This window comes from Astatotilapia calliptera, chromosome 9 (assembly GCF_964374335.1).
Source record: "Astatotilapia calliptera chromosome 9, fAstCal68.1, whole genome shotgun sequence".
Classification (NCBI taxonomy): domain Eukaryota; kingdom Metazoa; phylum Chordata; class Actinopteri; order Cichliformes; family Cichlidae; genus Astatotilapia; species Astatotilapia calliptera.
This window is the reverse complement of record NC_137430.1, coordinates 23,347,845-23,361,043: the sequence shown is the minus strand read 5'-3', so window position 1 is coordinate 23,361,043 and position 13,199 is coordinate 23,347,845. Positions and strand designations below refer to the sequence as shown.

General features: G+C 41.5%; 1 protein-coding gene across 1 annotated transcript in view; it reads right to left on the bottom strand.

Moving 5' to 3' along the window:
• nrbp2b (nuclear receptor binding protein 2b) overlaps positions 1–12,751 on the bottom strand; it is a 42,587-nt gene extending 29,836 nt beyond the window's left edge. The window contains exon 1 of the mRNA XM_026179925.2: positions 12,014–12,751. Coding sequence (XP_026035710.1) covers positions 12,014–12,133 — 120 coding nt within the window. The 5' untranslated portion in view covers positions 12,134–12,751. The remainder of the gene's footprint in view (positions 1–12,013) is intronic.
• Between the last annotated feature and the right edge of the window lie 448 nt (positions 12,752–13,199).

The window sequence follows — 13,199 nt, the reverse complement described above, 5'->3', positions numbered from 1 at the left end:
ACTCAAGCTGATGTTCAAACCTTGCCTTTGCGAGGGGCAGCCAAAAGGAAGTAAACTGAAAATGAGAACAGTGCACGCACTGAGGCCCAGCATAAGAAAAGTCATGCAAAGCTACTCTAGCAAAGCTGGAAATGAGCACAAAAATGCCTCATTTAAAACTTCCCTGGAACTAATTTGTAGTTTTGTTGTGTGTTTTTAATTCATAACTGTCCAGATCCGACATTTTCAGCACAGCTACACAGCATTTTTCTACATCAAGACGATTCAAAACAGCAGAAAGTCAAGTTTTAATGTCTGAGACCCTAAAAGCAGGAGCCTCTTTAAGCACAAATGCCAACCATGAGAAGAAGGCCAGGCGACTCGCCTCATCTGACTGTGGCTGTAATAAATTGAGTGAAGGTCAAGGGATAAAGGTTGCAATAAATCGTTCTCTAAAGGTTTAAAATCCACATGGTGTCGTTACATCCAGGCTGTATTCAGTGTTTCTCACAGGAAGTGTAAATGTGCACATTTTTGAATCAGGCTCGTAATGTTTTCCTCCTCCCTGTAAAAACACTTGCACAGAAATCTTCCAAATGCTGCTTTGTGTGCTTCCTTGGCTTTGTTACTGCAAGTAACTTTCCATCACTGGAGTAGTGTAATCATCTCAAGACCCCATCATAAAATAGTGCTCTGTAGTGCTACAGAGTAGTAAAGTCTTTTTAAGAGGACAAATCACAGTGTAAACTACAGGTATCTTTAGTGTTAATAGTGAAGCTCACGGACAAACTGAGAGTTTGATGTAAATGTAAACATAAAAGCTTTTTTCTATTTGGTTACTTGTGCAAAGTACCTGGAAGCAGTGTGAGGAAATGAGGAAAGTATTTTAAGGACATTTTAATCTGAAGGAACCCCTGATCTACCAATGTCTGTACAGTGCAGCCGAAAGACTTGTTATAGTAGTAAAGTTATCAGTAAGTGGACTTAATATGTTTCTTGGCTCACTCTTGTTTTCAAATTTTCCCTTTTTGTTTTTTCCATTCTGTATCCGTCACATGAATCAGCGTGTCGTTACCTCCGCCAAGGAGGTCATGTTTTTGGACGTGTTTGCGCTTGTGTCATCGTTCTGTCTGTAAACACAACAACTCAACAAATTACGAACGAATTCTGATAAAACTTTGTAGGGGTGTGCATGCAGAGTGGGGTTAACAGTTCAAATTTGGCTCACATCCACCAAAGTCTTCGAGGTCACCTTAATGAGTCATTGGTCAAAAATTCGGAAAAAGCCTTAGAAACGAGAAACAGTGTGGTGTATATCGTCAACATACCGGATAAAGATTTAACATGTCACATCCTGTCATATTTGACCTCTGACCTCAAGGTCAACAGATTGATCTGAAAGTCAAAACTACACACTATATAGGGGTATTTAAATCTGTTTCTTACTCCTATTATTTATATTGAGAATATAGATATTTGGGAATTATAAATATCACATCACATTTGACCTCTGACCCCACTTTTGAATTTCACATCTGCCTTTTTTTCCAAGTTGAACTCAAAATGCGTTATATCTTTAAAGAAAGAGCGAAATAGAGCAAGCTGCCTATGGGGAAATATAGTGCAGTATAATATTATACAATAAGCTCAAGTTATTTATGCGTTCATGGAAATTAATACCCGTTATCCATTACCTACTCCTACATAATGTTTGTGTAATCAAAGTAAACATCTGTCATGTTTCCCTTATCTGATTTTTACTGCACTACAACATAAAATGAATGTACGCAAAATAAGATACTATTTACTTAAAAATGAATATTGCCCAGAGAGTGAGCTGCCTTAGCTGAAAGTCTGTTTGTTTGTTTACTTAATGCAATGACTGGATGAACTACAGAGTCTGACTCTGGGGGAAAAAAGTTTTTGTTTTTTTTTTACTTGTTTTGGGACAAATATAGTAAACTTAAAAAAAAAATCAGATTTTAAACATTTGATTATGTCCTGCTGATCATGTAATTAAAATCATGTTCTCTCCCTTTTAGACTTAAAATATAAATAACTAAACAAGGCAACAGTAACACAGACCCAGACACCAGTTAGTACAGAAAAACGTGTATTCCCCAAACAAAAACTAAGAAATCTCCCTGTGATTGTTTTGATCGCCCATAGTTTGCTTGGAAGACGCCGACTTGTCTGCAAACGCTCCCCAACTCTTCTCAAAAAAGTGCAACACAAACCAGAAACGCACAAAGTTCAAAGTGAAAGATGGGGCTTACCGCTGCGATCATCACATTTCAAAAGAGGCAAGTTTTACTTTCACTGTTTCTGCTTTGCATCATACTTTTCACTGTTTTAATACCCTTTGATCAGTATTTGTGCAAACTACAGGTGACCGCAGGAATCACAAGGAGGTTTTTCACTGCAGCAGCGTAAACTCTTTGCAACGGCAGGCAACCACTTGCCAACCAGTTGGGGAACACATGTACAAGCTATCTGTGCTTGCCAGAGGTTGCTGACTGGCCTCAAAGACTGTGTTACTGTGCCTGCCTGCAGTGAAGATGGACATCTTTAAAAAACAGACATAAAAAAGTTAGTGACAGCCACAACACTTACTCTCTAATTAACTGCAAGACTGCACTCAACATGATGATGATGACTGTCTGTGCATATGAGAGGGTGGATGAATTAGCACCAACCTTCTCATCCACATGCCGACCGGTGAGTAATCCATCGTGCAGGTGCTACATTTTGTGCGAACAGGCCTCCGCCATTCACAGGCACCACTGAAACAAAAACAACTGGCTCCAATGAACCTAACGCTGTGGGTAAACATCGAGTCGCGATTTGATTTTAAACAACCTTTACTGAGAAACGTGCAGTAAAGGTTTGCGGCTAAAAAGTGCAGAGATGAAAATAGCACACGTCTCTGCCGCAATCTCGGATACTGGGTCAAAGACAGCTGTAAAACACAAATGTCATCACGCATAAAAAGGTAATTTACAGCGCGTCAGTGAGTCATTCATAAATCAGCCCGTGTGTTCAGAGAAGGCAGAGCTGCAGGTTCTTTCTATTCCCACACAAGGAGGCGAAATAGACTGGAACAGCTGTTGATCAGCAGCAGTGCAGCTTTACTTTGTGTGATGACACTACAGTTGGTCCACTTATGGTCTGTATTAATGTGACAACAATATATTAGTTTAACATGTAATAAGTGTGAAACACAAAGTGTTACCTGTTTTGTAGGTCTTTTAATGCATTTAGACACATTAAATGAGTAATATTTCGATGGTTCCCACCCCAAATATCAGCCTCAAGGTTATTTGTCACTACTACTTGCAATTATTTGGTCACCAAATTCAGGAAAATTCAGTCAGCAGGAAACCACATTTTTTTCATGGTTGCAAGGTGGTTGCTGTCCTATATGCTGAGATATTTAGGTTAGGTCAGACTCAAAGTGGTGAACAGACCAACTGGCATGCACACCTGCAATGCACTCTTTAAGGCCATTCTCCTAGCATGAATGAAACAGTCAACAACTGATTTTCTTTTCTAAGAATTGATGGGTGTAAATGGCTTTTCACAGCACGGCTTTAAGCCTTTAGTGGCAGCAGGAGAGTACCGCTATTAACAGGTTTATAAAAGCCGGCTACCCCTGCTCTCCATTTCCAGTGAGAGGAAACCCGAGCTGAAGTCATTCCTCAGAGGACAGCTGTCAAACCAGCCTGCATGTCTGATTAAAGGTGTCAGTTAATAGGAGGACCCCCGAGGACGGGCAGCAATCCACAGCTTGACGTGGACTTAGAAGGGGAAGTGATCTGTGCTAAAGGTTAATCTTCTAAGTTGGTCAAAACAGAGCTGTTCAAAACCGACCTGTTGTGTCTGCATCCTGCCCAAAGCGAGCCTGAGGCTATTCACATAATGTGCTTTTGCTGAAAATGTGTGTTTTTACACAAGTTCACAGTTAGCTCCCAGAAATAATCTCTGTATATACCAACATCACATGACCACTAAGGCACGCATGTTTTGGGAAACAGAGGCTTAAATAGTACGAGGGCAGAAGAGTGAAAACAAATTCTTCTTTGCTTGGGTGACAGTGATGGTGGGAGAAAAGATACACCTGAAGTAACCAAGAAAGCGAATACAGCGCTGAATCTAGGTGGCGTCCATCACCAGAGGAAGACATGACATCAGGGAAGGATTATTTGATGTTGTGGATTGAAGTTTATTTTCTGTCCATCCATTCATCCATCCTCTCCTGCTTTTCCAATTCATCCAATATCCTGGACACATCAGCAGTTTGTCACAGGGCTAACACGGAGACAGAGACAAACAACCATTCGCATTCGCATTTACACCTACGGGCAATTGAGAATCACTAACTAACCTTAAAATAAGCCCGCTAACTGTTTTTGGGCTGTGGTAGGAAGTCGGGGTACCTGGAGAAACCACACAGACACTGGGGGAAAATGCAAACGCCACACAGAAAGACCACAGCCAGATGGTGGATTTGAACCCAAGCAATGTGTGATGTACTAGTATAAACCACTGTGCTGCACATGATAACCCCGGAGTTATCCAACTGAAGGTTTGGTGAGTGTTTCCAAAAGTCTCTTCTTTAGCAGTCCTGAAACGGCTATAACTGTGGTAAACGTTTTAAATGACAATCCCTTTAGACGAATGATATGCTGTAATGAAACTTTAACTACTTTCAACCAAAACATGAGGATATGCTCCTGCTAATGACTTCACACTCACTTTCTTTGTATCTCTAGCAACACTCCCCCAAAGCGTGAAGAGGACTTGATGAGAAAAGCAAAGGCGACACAGGCACTTGGGCTTCACAACTTCAGACACGCGGTTACGATACGAGCTTACATTTACAGAGATTCCTTCCTTTTTTAACGTATCTCACATCTTTCAAGTAATAACTCAAGTTTCTCTTATTATCCACTAATAATTACATTAGCTTGATATCCACCTTCTTAGCTACAAGCTACGTTAATGTGTAAATTCACTGTAATTTGAGTTGTGTGGGAATGACGCTCATATTTTGCTTCTCATAACCTTTTTATGAATATGCTGGAGGTTTTTAAACTCATTTTACATCGTGGGCCACATAAGCCTAAGTAAGTTTAACCACACATTAAACCCTTCAGTTATTAAGTGCAGATTCAACAGCATGTCTCAATTTTTCTACATGTTGAACTCTATCAGTGCAGCTTTTGGGGGATTAATTTGTAAGTAATAAATGTGTAATATAACAGAAAAGGTAGAAAAAGGTGCCCAGACTGAAAAAAATCAGGAACTTTATTGTCATTTTGGTCTCGGGTTTACCTGCAGGAAAAGATTTAAATACTGAATGTACAGTTAAAAGTCCAAAATCGATGACCTTCTTCATATTTTCCAAAGCCACCCAGTGGACCGGATTAGAATCTCTGCCAGGCCGATTCTGGCCACCGAGCCATATGTTTGACACCCCTGACCCAAATCTAATCAGTGACAAAAAAACCCATAAAATTAATAATTAGTGTGAACGCTATCTGCACTGATGATGGCTTGCCCCTGTCGTGGTATTCTTACAGATGTGTCTGACATTTGGGATTAGTTGGATGAAGGCATCGTCACTTCTTCCCCAAAACTGTGATTTGAGACACTGGACAACTCACAATAATCAGATAAGTCTGCCCAAATCCCACAGGTTGGTAACCCTACAACTAGTATAACTAGTTTTCTTGGTGCGTTATTAAATCCCCCTCAGTGTTGAAACCAGACTATCCTGAACAAACATCTGAAATATATTTTTCTCAATCATTTGTGTACATTTCACGATTTATGATGAACATACTGTACAGCAAACACGGGCTAACTAATGTTCAGGTATACTTACCTTCAGGGAAGTGGATCACAAAACTGACACGATGTAAAATTGTGACTCTCATTTAAGCAACCGTTGACTAACCAAGTAAAAACAACCGATAGCTGAGACAAGATCTGGGTGTGGTGTCAAGTTGCTTAACATTTCTCTGGGAAAACCCTGAATATCGTCACATAATTACGCCACAGATGTAATAATCAGGTGTCTCACTCCGGACATCTTTGACTTTTCACTGTAGAAAAAGTAAAGGCGTAATAAAAACCATTGCTGTGCTCTATCCAACAACTGCCTCTGCCTCACCCATAGCTCCACATATCTGACCAGGCCTCTAGCTCCTCAAACCTGACACATGCATGTGAGTTTCAAACAGGGGGAACACAAAAAGCAGCATCAGCAAACACTCATACATGAATTAACACCAGTCTGCAGATGGAGGCAGATCCTGGAAATAGAAGATGGAGCAATTACTGGAATGAGCACCGAGTCTGCCGGGTGCACTATGGAGGAGAGGTGGAGAGGGTATGAGGCACCGGCCTGCTCCATTATCAAACAGAGATCACAGGAGAGCCGTGATAAACCAGTGTGATGGGGTGGATGAGCCTCCTACTGTACAGATATCACAACTTAGTTTTATATTAGATTCAATTTTGCACCTGCGACCATTGAAACTATGTTAAATGAACCCATTAATGTTCATACAGCTGTCACTGGATCATCTTAAGACAAGTTCTGCAGGTTTACGAGAACACTTTTATTATTATATGATTATTCACTGACTTTTATGCAGGGCAACATTGAAAGGAAGGCCAAGTCTTTGTCTTTTTGTCTCTTTCACCTCATTGATAAAACACACTGCTTTAGAGCAATCGGCGTGCAATTGCCAAAATTTTACGCAACACGTTTCCTCACAAAAAGATCCGTAAAACAAACGTGTGACAAATCTGAGATAAACTGGAATTAAATGTGCTGCGTGAGCTCGAAGGTTCCCATTCAGAGAATCTCGAGATGGCTCAATCAGACGATACGTGGCAGCAGCCAGAAATGTAAATCACGAGCTCGTAAATCATTTTGCTGCTGATGTGCAGATTTTATAGGCGTGTTAATAAAGAGCGGCGGGATTGCAGCTCAGCACAATTGCAACAATTGTCCACCCATTTTAATTCAACTGTTCCTGCAAAGACAATAATAAGCAAGGCCACCGGCTTCAGTTTGATTGATTTCTCGTGTCATATTGTGGCGCTGCTTCAAGGAACAATTCTGGTTTCCTTTCACACGAACACTGAAATGGAAATACTTAAAAAAAATCTGCCTGGAAAGACTTTCAGCGACGAACCACATTGGAAAACGTCACGGCTGTTTTGATTCTGCTCGCACAACTTTGTGCTTTCCAAACACAACAGCAGCGATGAGTCCGAGAGGAATATCACAACTCTGTGTTGGGTCAAGAAGGACAAACTGACTTTAAGCAACTGCTTGTTGCTCAAGCGTCCCTTTTGAGATAACGCTATAAGAGTGAACTACACATGCAAAAAAAGATTAATTAATAAAAAATAAAAATTCCTAGATCAAGCCCTGGCTTACCGACTTCAAATAAAAGCATATCAGAAGCATTAGTGCTGATTTTCACACAGATGAAAAATTAATTTGCATACAAAAGTGGAAAAATAAGCAAAAGACCCTGGGCTTTATTTACAGCGTTTACCTGATTTAACTGCCTTTGTTTCCTTTCAGTGCAGTGTGAGTCTCCACTGCATTATGCAAATATATATACTCTCACAGGCCACTTTATTAGGGACATATATTCAACTGAATGTCAATATAAATATCCAATCAGCTAATCACACAGCGATAAATAGTTCATTTAGGTATGTAGACATGGTCAAAACAACCTGCTGAAGTTCAAACTGAGCATCAGGATGAGGAAGAAAGGTCATTTTAGTGACTCTGAGCATGGCATTATTGGGTTTTCAGGTCTGGGTTTTCAGAAGCTGCTGATGTGCTGGGATTTTCCCCCACACAACCATCTCTAGGGTTTACAGAGAATGGTCTGAAAGAGAGAAAATATCCAGGAAGCGGCAGCTCTCTTTGTGAAAAAGCCTCGTTGATGTCAGAGGTCAGAGGGGAATGGCCAGAACATCTATGAATGACAAGATGTAAAACCTTACAGTAAGAGGAAACCATGCTTGGTGCCACTCCTGTCAGCTAAGAGCACGAAACTGAGGCTACAATTCACACAGGCTCACCAAAACAGGAGTAGAAAACTACAGAAGTTGAGAATTTAAATAACTGTTGCCTGGTCTGATGAGTCTCGATTTCTCATTCAGATGATAGAGTCAGAATCTGCTGTAAGCGTCACTAAAGCATCATACCATCCTGCCTTGGTAAAGAAAACAGCCTACCTGTGCGTTGTTTCTGACCATGTCCATCTCTTTATGACCAGGAGGATAACACGCTGTTTCACAAAGCTCCACATCACAGTTCGTTTACTGCATTCAAACAGCCTCAACAGCCACCAGTCTCAATTTAATAGAAGTGGTGCAAATGGAGACTCGTGTCACAGATGTGCCGCCAACAAATCTACAGCAACTGTGTGATGCTGTCATGCCAACATGAACCAAAGTCTCTGAATCCATATTGAATCTGTGCTATGGAGAATTACAGCAGCTCTGAAAGGAAAGGAAAAGGGAAGTGCAACCATGTACTAGCAAAATGTAACTAATAAAGCAGCCAGTAGGTGCATGGCTTATAGTTTCTCTCTGCTGTTACCGTGTGTGTGTGTGTGTTTGTGTGTGATAGAGAGAAGGGGAGGAAAGCAAAGAGCTCAGCAGCAGAGAAGTGACAGGGAGCAGAGCAAATAGCATCAATGGATGTGACGACATCTCTTTTTTTCCCGCAGCAACAAGTGTTAATTTGTCTGAACCAGAAGATGCGCGGACACCAGCGAGTTCAAGTGTTTAAGCCTGTCGTCCTGTATTTACTGGGTGATTCAGGTGTAACTCAGCAGCAGAGCAGATCCTGTCCCAGACTTACAGACATCTGGGGTTGATCCAATTTTCTTCTGTTCAGAATAGCACAAAGAAACTAAACAAAGGCTGGAGTGTGGGTGGAGACTGTGAGTTTTATGCAGTCTGGTATTTTTCCACTTTTCTGAGATAAAACAGAAATAAATAAATAGAAATTGATAGTGTAATCTACAATTAAAACAAATCAATCGATAAGATATAATACATTACATTATTAGCATGCATAGCTACATAAGAAAAGTATTCTCATGTGGGTTTCTACTACCAGCCATGAGAGACTGATGCTCTCAGTGTGGGGCAAATGAAAAAGTGACAGTGGGGGTGGCTCAGAAAAACACACAGATGGGTAATCAATGGGTGGAAAATCACTAGGGTGGGGTAGGGTTTATGTATATGTGTGTGTGTTCTAGCATGAAAAACACTTGATGGTAGTGAGAATGCAGCGAGGTCAGGTGGTTTGTGCATGCCGAGGAGCCTGTGTGCGAACCAGAGATAACCTTCAACTTAAATTCTGAGTCTTATCTGGAGCCGTTAGCAGAGGCGACACCCACAGATTCACGATGCTGAACTGTTTCTTCTCTCTGATAATGACTGAGGATCTTGGCGGTTGTTTGGCTTACACAGCGTGCGTGCGGACACGTTTCCGATGTGGAGAGCTGGGAATGTCACACATACTGGAACAAACATGGAGACCACATGAGGGAGAGGGCGCTTCTAGTGAGGCCAACGGTTTATTTACTTTTGCTAATGAAGCTGAAGTGCTGATGCTCACAAGGACAAGAACACTGCAGCTAAGAGCTGTCATCATCTTTTAAGCCATCTTGGGAGAAATGGGTTAAATGGTTTTGGGTTTATTGGTATTTTTTCAGCACGAAGCCTCAAACAGCAAACACAGAAACATAAATTTAAGAAAAACATTCAAATCTGCATGTTTAACACAGAGAATCAGCACCTGTTTGATCAAATGAATGAAAATTCACAATGTTCAAAGTTGCAGCTGACTATTTGCTATAAGCTTCAACTTGTCCAACTTGCTGTAAATTAAGCGAAAGTTTTCCTGCTAAAGAACGACTCGTGGATTTGTGAATCTGCTCTCGATGCTGTTACAGTTATGCACCTCCCTCCTTCACCCATGTCACATTTTTAAACAGAAGCAGTTATATAGTGAACACATGATGACACTAATGTCATTCATTAAAGAGCACTTAGAGGAGTCACTCATACAGGCCTCGAGGCTGGTCGACCAGTCGCTCAGACTCGTATGCAAACACTTGCCAACTACTTACTTAAGCAGTAATGAACCTGCAAAAAAAGTGCTGCAAAGTGGAAATTTACACTGGTCACAGTTAAAGTAAAAGTTGGGCTTTTACCACAGTGACAAAAATGCTTCAAAAGGTGCAACTTCTACTTCTGCTAGCAACCAAAGCAACTGCAAGTACGTTTTCAGTCCAGGACTCTGTGTTTGCAACCCAGCAGCAACCTCCAGCAATCAGGAAAATACACGTTTGACCCACCCGGGCGGTTTCTGGGTGGCCAAATATCCAGCCCAGTCTGATCTCAAGAGGACCAGCCCAATCAAAATGATTGCATAATAACACATAATACAAAAACAAAAATGACCTGCAAATTGTTTCCCTTCCTTTTAGTGTAAATGAGCTACAAACCATCCAGTTATAAAATGTGTAGGTAATGACGAGCACCCCGAGATATTTTAAGAAAAGGAAGTGCACTTTCAACAACGCCTCTGAGTTGTTGTAGTAAATGTAAAACACCCGTCAACACGCCTCTTTGGGATTACACTTTAAGAAATGAATGCATAATTATAAAAATCACACAGGCAGCTTATTATCCAGAGTTTTTCCTGCAATTAAAAGACATTTACTGTGAAAGCACAGAAAATGTGCCATCAACTGTCAAAACAGGAACCTTCCTGTTATCTAATGACATACTAACCATAAAAGTTTCTGTCATTTAATGGTTTATATATTACTTAGTAAACTTTAGTGGCCACGCGTCTGAAAATGCAGTTAAAAGTCAGAATTTTTCCCCTCCTTTGCAATTCTCACATTTTCCGACTGGACTCTTTGCCAGGCTATTTCCAGCCCCCAGGCGCTAAATTTGACACCACTGTTAAATTTATATTAAAAATGTAATAATTCATAGATTGGTTAACTGACTGAAAATTACTCTGCAGCCACTTTTTTAATCCATTCGTGTTTTTGGCACGCAACTCTCTTAGTTGCAGCATTTTGTTTTGGAATAAACTAAATCAGCATTTTACAGGCAAAGGGCCAAAAAAGTCTGCATACTCAAATCTGTCAGATTGCTCCTTTAATTCAGCGCCCGCACCACTGCACAGAAACAGAGCCTGAATTAAAGGACCAGTCTCACCAATTATGTGGACACTGTTGCAGATACGTTTGGAGATATCACAGAACAAACACCAGAAAATAATACTAAGTATTAAAAAAAGATTTTGGAGGCTACAACTGCCCATTGAATTCTTTATAAACTTTGTAAGAATTTTTCCTTAGTCGTTATATTTAGAGATGACTATAGCTCAGAGCTCAAAAACACAAATACATTCAATTTAAAAGAAAAGCAACAGATTCTCACAAACAAGAGGCCAGAAAATTATTGACATTTAAGCATGCAACTAATTTGTCCAGTAATTCTCTTTGGGCTGACTAATCAGTGGGTCTAATTGAACAAGCAATTCCAGTTTGTCGTCTTCGTGAAACATCTGCAAATACATGGATGTCAACGATATTTCTAAGTGTGCAATAATAAAACCAGATGTGGATTTGAATGTTTGTGCAGATCCTGCACAGGAGCAGAAATCTGGCTACAGTTTTTCTGTGAAACTCCTCCTGCCACCCAGACCGGCTCAAATGGACTCTGTGGACTATAATCTGATCAACAAATATGTCACTGTGTGAGATTTATGCTGCTGGGATGGTGCCAAACAGCATTGGGCAATACCACCTCGGCCGGGCTCAAACATTGCATAACACGGTGGGTCCAGCATGGCCAGAGAGATCAGCTCAATTGATTTACCGCCCGATCGGGGAGCAGATCCTTTGCTGTGCGCAGAAACGTGCTCACTCACACGTATCCTTCATGCACACCGACCAACCTGCTCTTTCCGTTTCTGCCAGCGGCCGCAGGGGCTCTCCTCCAGGATCTCGCTCTCATCCTCGCTCTCCTCCTCCTTTCCCTCCGATCCTGACTTCCTCTCCGGGACGGACATCGTCATTTTAGCGCCGTATATTTCCAGATTTCAACACCAACACTTCTCCGCGTTCCCTCGCTCCTTCACTATCGCCTCTGTGTGTTTTTGTTGTTGTTGTGGGGTAGAGGAGGCGAGCCGCTTGTGTGCGCAGTAAGAACCCCCTCCAACAGCCAGCCAACGTCTCTCCCTCTCTCTCTCTCAACCCTCTTGGCGCTCAAAACATCTTGCAGAAACAAACCGGTGTGTTTGCAATCCTCAGACAGTTAAAAGGAATCCAACACCCTCCTTTGATAAAAAAAAAAACAAAAAAAACACAAGTGCATGCAATGAGCGTCTGGCCGGACTAAACGGGGTGGAAAATATATCCCCAGACTTCATGCGCCCTATAGGCTGCATATAAAAGAGGTTGCGAAATGCTCTCCTGCCAATCTGTCCATTTACAATCAAGCGAAGCTCGATCGGCGAAGCCAAAGAATTCCCTCTGAGTCCAGTGCACTCATTTCCCACCGCAGACGTCGTCTGCTTTATGGAGGAGACTCAGTTTTGTCGACCATCTCCCACACGCGTCATTGTCGGCGTTGCAGGATCTGAAGCTGTGGGCTCCTGCCAGGCACTGCGCGCAGAGGGATGGAGCAAAATACCGTAAAGTGGCCGCTATGCGCGCACTATATATTCATGTATGCATGGAAACCGGTAGCCGGAAGCAAACTTCTAGAATCGATATGCACGAAAGTTACTCGAGTCTATGATATTTCAGCCAGTTTGAAGACTGTCGCACTGAGAGGCCCGAGTGAGGTGCATGTGACAGAAGGTGGGCTATTATCGCGTTTCAGCTCCATATTTTACCTTGGACTCTTTTAATAGGTTTCCCCTGACAAAGGCTTAAACAGCAGGTGGGCGGGGTTGTGTGTCTAAGCTCACTATGACATCAAACAGACACAAGAGCAGAAAAAACTATCATAAACTGAGGGTTTAGAGCAGTATCAAGCCTAAGTTTTTAGCACAGAGCTTTGGTACATACGCTGCCTTCATTATCTGAAACTTCTGCAAGATTTAAAATGAGCTTCCAACACGGCAGCTTTTTGTACAG